The sequence below is a fragment of the Teleopsis dalmanni genome, chromosome 2 (genome assembly GCF_002237135.1).
Source record: "Teleopsis dalmanni isolate 2A chromosome 2, ASM223713v2, whole genome shotgun sequence".
NCBI classification, from domain to species: Eukaryota; Metazoa; Arthropoda; class Insecta; order Diptera; family Diopsidae; genus Teleopsis; species Teleopsis dalmanni.
In genome coordinates, this window is record NC_051847.1 from 96193473 (window position 1) to 96199940 (window position 6468).

At 30.0% G+C, this 6468-nt stretch overlaps 1 protein-coding gene across 1 annotated transcript; it reads right to left on the reverse strand.

Annotated features, from left to right (window-relative positions):
* Positions 1–8: 8 nt before the first annotated feature.
* On the reverse strand, positions 9–4052 carry LOC119685290 (trichohyalin-like). Its single transcript, XM_038099531.1, has 5 exons — positions 3669–4052; positions 3427–3604; positions 2759–2862; positions 1067–2381; positions 9–928 (listed from the first exon to the last, which is right to left on the reverse strand). Exons 4-5 carry the CDS (start codon positions 2379–2381, stop codon positions 87–89), a joined length of 2157 nt encoding a protein of 718 aa, XP_037955459.1. The 5' UTR covers positions 2759–2862; positions 3427–3604; positions 3669–4052; the 3' UTR covers positions 9–86.
* Between the last annotated feature and the right edge of the window lie 2416 nt (positions 4053–6468).

The window sequence follows — 6468 nt, forward strand, 5'->3', positions numbered from 1 at the left end:
AACATTTCTGAGCTATCAAAAATTTTGAACTGATTGGTTAATATACAAATATTGGAGTATCACCAGTTAAATCACGAATATATTTGTTACAGTAAACTTTCTGATGACTCTAGCCGGTCTTGAAGGTATTGCAGAGTTACTTCTGGTATCGTATAGTCACTGCCCATCTCAGGGGAATTTGCACCAATCAGAACATCTTTTGAAAATTTCTTATCATTCCAGCTGTGTTCGCGGTGACGATTCTCTTTCATTATACTTGGTGGACGCTTATGAATTTCTATAATATCTCCTTCATCATCAAGCGTATGTAAGGTATCTTTGCACGTTTCCTCATCAGTTTCATTTTCCTCTATTGAATTGGTCTCAATATTTATGGTGTGTACTTGTATTGCGTCATCATCGGATTGCAATGAATGAGTAGATTCTACTTCATTTTCACACTGTTTGTCTATATCATCGCCGCAAAAGTTATAAACTGTAGTTTCTTCCTCATCAGAGTCTTCATCTTCATCAGAATTGAGAGTATTCTTATTATTATCCTCAGATAGTGAATAATAAAGTTCTGGATTTTCATTTATCAGTAGTTCGTCCATTATCTTATCATGCTGCTGAACTTTGCTCTGATTTTGAATCAACTTTTTACTTGGACTGACATCATTAGATAAATTATCTGATATATTACTCTTCCCAGCAATTGATTGTATATCATTTGTTTGAGGATTTTTTTCGTCATTACCATTATCATTCAAAGCAAGCATAAGTGAAATTTTAATCTCATCAGATATGTTGTCTTCCGGAGCGACATCTTCAACAATCTCTTCATTTACTTCAACCAATGTAATAGTTTGCAATTCCTCACTTTCATGAGTTTCATAAACTTCCAGACTATGCATATCGCTTACTTCTTCATCCAAACTAGTAACTTGAGCTGCAAAATATAAAAATTAAATTACTTTCATATATTTATAGTCTTATAAAACGTGGCAAATATGCAAATTTCGTTTGAAAACTTTATATATTTTTACTGTTACAACTTTGGGATATAAAGTAATTTCGATTTCCTTACCTTCACTTTCATTTATAACACAAATGCTTTCTTCCTCTAATAGCGTTGTAAATCCAAGATCAGATTCCTTATGTTTCACTGCTTTACTGCACGATTCATATTCTACAGCATCTGCACTTTGAACTTTAATAATTTTTGTGATGTTACTAGTGGTTAAGTTTTCATCATCTAAGTCCAGAAGAGCTGTAGAAGTTTTCGAAGTTTCATATTCAATTTTTTCTGATTTTTTACACGATTTCTTTTTAGATTTTGGAGTGCCTTTTGACTTAATCCTTAACACCAAAGGCATATCCTCAAACAATTCATAATTCTCTAATTCAGTCGCTTGCGTTATATGTTCGACATTGTTATTTTTATTTTTCTCAAACACGGTGTGAATATTTGCACCTTCTATTTCTTCTGCTAACAACTCAACAGTATCTACTATCTGTGCCTTTGTTGTTTGTGTAGATCCCAGTTCATTAATAATTTCATACACTATATTGTCCATTTGGTCACCACCAACCAACTCTATAAACTCTTTTTCTATAATGTCATCAGCAACATTTTCCGAAGATTGTTCAACATTTTCCATATCATGTTGTACATTGAGTTCTTCTACATACTGAACCACTACTTCTTGATTATCTTGGTGGTCATCAACTTCAATTGCTTTCGTACCACATATTTGATGACAATCAATGTCTTCTATTAAAAATTCCTTATCATCCAGTTCGAAAGGATCTGGTGGTAAATCGTAAGTTTTTACTTTTTCTGCCACTGGAGAGGTTATTTCTTTTTTTATTCCTTTGCGACGTTTCCTCTTCGGTGCATTTTCATCTATTTCACCACGTTTTATTCTTTCTTCCTCTTCCTTTTCATTTTGGAGTCGACGAAGTGTGCGCTTTAAAGTATTTATTTCTTGTTCAGCAGCTTTGATTTCGGGATTTTGACGACGTTTTTTGCGCAGCTCACGGTCTCTAGCTCGTTCTTTTGCACGATATTCCGGATCTTGCCTCCGTTTGCGACGATGATCTGTATTTCTTTGTTGTTCCTTTTTCTTGTATTCAGGATCTAATCGTCGTCTAGCATGGGCTTCGGTATTTTTCTGTTGCTCCTTCTTTCTGTACTCAGGATCCTCTCTTCTTTTTAATCGTGATATATTATTTCTTTCTTGTTCTTTTTTTCGATATAGCTGGCTTTCACGACGTTTTCGACGAGTTATATTATCTCGCGCTATTTCTGCAGAACGATCCTTTCCTATTCTATTGAGCCTCGTACGTTCCCTCGCTTTTGCTCTTCGCTCTTCCGCTGACTGTTTTTTCAATCGCGCCATCTAGATTAAATAAATATATGTATTGAAGTATTTGCAATGTGAAGATATTACTTAAGAAATTATATTTCTAACACTACTATAATATAGAAGTCTGAGTATTTTACAGGACTCCAATCGAAAACTTATATTGCAATTTGAGACTTTTCTGCTAAGTAATCTTCCTATGTTCCAAAAGATAATTGTTTCATTTCAAATTATCGAATCACTAACTATTTTAATTAGAATAACTTATTTATTTATTTATTACAGTGTATTAATTTTATGGTAATAATATTATTATAATATAATATACCATAATGTATATTGAAAGAACTGCCAATATTATTTTTTTGTATAGTGATATAATTAAGTGATAGTGATAAAATTAAGATACTCACTTTTTATATGTAGGTATTTAATTCCAAATTTTCTTTAATTTAAACTGCAATCTTCACGACTGTGTTCGTGGTACAGACTTAAGTAAAATAAATAGATCTTCTATCTGAAAAATGTAAAACTGTATTAAAATTAAAACTTATATAAATATAAACGAAAGCATAATTATATATAGTTATATATACAAATACGAGTCCTTAGTATAAATATTTGACTTTACCTACTGGGACAGGTATTTCAAAATCTTGTTAGAACTTGGAAAGAGAATTGAGTAACATTTATTGGCTGGCCAGGTACGCACAATATGTAGGATCAATATTCGCAAACGGAAGGTCTTGCACTTTTGTGTGGTGTTGTTAAGGACAGATGTGAATAAATTATGATTATGAAATTGTTTTGGGAACAAGACAATGGCCTTGAAAACACAAGATGCATATACAATTATTAAAACTAGGTATGAACTAACCTATATATGAAATATAATATTATATACAGAAATGTATTATATGCAATTATTAGAGCCAATTTAGGATCAATTTAGGAAATAATAAAGTAAATTAATTTAAATGTTACAATATATAAATAAAAACTGATAAAAATAAATACTTCTAAAATGAATGTAATTTACTAAATAAAATAGGTAAATTTAAAAATTTGTCGAAAGGCTTACCAAAGTTACTGAAAACGTTAGCTAGTTACATCCATGGGTGTTTTGAGAAATCAAAACTTTAGTAACTGCAACTTGTTTTTCCTTTATTTTTTTTTTTAAATATTGCTATAATAGTTTTGTATGTATTAGTGAGATGAATCGTGTAGGCATTAACAGAGGGACCTGCTTTAGCCCTTACCTAAAACATATCAAATAAAAATATTCGATTAATTAAATAAATATGAAATATTAAATGATATTACCTCATTATCATCCAATTAACTATTTTTCATCGTTTGTTTATAATCAATTCTAAGTTTTAGTCGCCATTAACGTAATCCTGTGTTCTTAACTCTCGAAATCAATTGCACAAACCAAATTAGACATACATGGGATTATTTTTATAATTAAACATAAAGCACTCGCATTTAAAATTAAATATTTTCACTGAATTCTTTTTATAATCTACACATTAATGATTATATGAGACCTTCTGAACACAGTTGATATTCTTTTTGTAGTCACTTCTTCACGAATTCTTACACACATAGAACATTTTTTCAGGCGCATCAAAAATATGAAATTTTATGGTCGATTTTCTATACAATTAGTAGGTCGTTACGATTTATTTATTTTTGTGATAAATAACTTATTTTATACAAAAATATTAACTAAATTCCGCGAACAAATTTCCATATACATATTTATTGTTTCATGTAGACTTAATAGATTTTACAGACATAACTCTCCACTTGACAAGATGCTTTTGACAAGTGCGTATGTTTGTATACAAAACGAACAGTGTTGCAAAAGCGTCAGACTGCGCTCTTCATTTTGACAACAAAATATTCTATGGTTAGTTAGCTAGTCACTTTGATGCTTATAAGAAAATACAATATTACTATTAATAATAAGAAAATGCAGAAGAAAATTTATTTCCTTATAAAACATATAATTTTTATGGTTCATTAACTGTTCATAATGAAAACTAAACTCATACTGTATACACAGTAAGAATCTGTCCAAAAAAATATAGCATAAAATACTTACTTCAATATATTTATAAATAAGTCCTTCTATTGTCAACAAATTAATAATTAATAATTTAAATTATTTATAATTTGTTCAACACTAAATTTATTTAGTTCTCGCCATCACTAAACATCTTTTTATAGTAGCAATGGTGTATGTACAGACTAGCAAAATTTAGCAGATTTAATAAACTTTAACTGCAATGAAACAACATACTTACATATACAAAAATGCACAGTTTTTTATATGTTATATCCTTGTCAATATATGAAGCTATTATTGAAATTAGCTATCAATATTCCAAATGTGTATATAAAAATTAAATTTTGTCTCGAATGGAACGAATGTCAGACGATACAGAGACATACTGTCTGTCCGTCCTGATATGTTCGCTTTATAACAATTGAACAGAGTCACCAACTTTTATCAAAATTTTTGATAAGTCAACTAATAATATTATTGAAATTGTTATTAAAAATGAGATGTGTACATTTAGTAGTTTACGAGAAAATCTATTTTAAATCTATAAGCGCGGACAATAATCATTTCATTCAAATCAATCAGACAGTCAGTATGGCATGCGCATGAATGATATGAACAGTAAAAATATTTTATATGATTTGTATAATATTATTAATTATAAACAAATAAGCATCCGAATGCTGAAGAAATTTTTTTATATTAACAATGGATCTATTTACACTATCATGAACTATCTTGAAGCGTGAAATTTGTTTTGTGTAAACGTATAAAAAGCTTGTGTATAGTAGTACATAGCACCGAAATTCGCAGCAGCGCTTACGACTAGTTCTGAACTAATCAATTTACTAGTCCCTACGTGGGTTCATCAACTAGTCTTTTTACTAGTTCATAAGGGGTAGTATGGTGTAAATTGTCCCTGCACTATACATCGCTGCATTAGTATTTTCACTAGTTCTTGATTGGTAAAAAAATAAATAAAACGTGTATTTTATATATTATTACATTTATATATATTTTAATATATGTATATACATATATATTCATTATATTTATATAAACAAATTGTACTGTAGTTAAATCAGATCATCTAGGGATCTAACTGATGATCTATAGATGATATTGCAACCTTGTTTTCAACTTTTTTTTTTTTAATTTTATTTTGCTTTTTATTGAATCTTCTAATAATCAGCTTAAAACTAACAATAAATTATCGCTACTGATTGCTGTATTAAAATATTTGAAAAAAAGAAAAAAAGATAATTAATTGTCCTTAGCCAAAGCTTCGTCCAATTTTGTTACCATGTCGGGTGTTATTCTTGAATAGCCGGGTTTATATGGTTTCTTTGAGTCGCTGAATACCAGCACTTTGGGTAAGGTTGCTTGCAAGTGGATTTTAGTGGTTCCTGAGTTTGATTTTGTACTTTTGTGTGTTGCTGACAATTACATCTGTGACTGAGTCAATTCGAAGATCTCTATGAATTTCTCTATATTTGCGTTGTTTATATACCAGGGGGAACCGACTATTTGCCGGAGGATTTTTGATTGAGTTCTTTGGAGTTTTTCAATGTTTGATGAAGAAGCAGAGCTCCAGAGTTCAATTCCGTAGGTCCATATGGATCTTATCATTGTATTGTAAAGTTGCACTTTATAGGTGAGATTAAGTTTAGAATTTTTGTTTATCAGCCAGTTTAGTTCTTGTTGTTTGAGTTTAATTTGGGTTACTTTGGTTTCTATATGCTTTTTCCACATAAGCCTTCGGTCGAAGTGCATTCCTAAGTATTTTGTGTCATTACATTGTGGTATTACTTTTCCATTAATACGAAGGGCAGGGCAGGTATCTCGTCGTAGAGTGACCTTGTCTTTAATGAAAAAAAATTTGATTTATACGTTATTATTTTAACTGAATTTGGTGCTTACATGTACTTTGGACACATCCATTCGTATTCATCGCAGCGTATTTTAGTGACTTATATATACCGTTCTGTAATTAACTATATTAATTCTGGATATTATTATATATTATTTTACATATTTACATATTTAAAATCG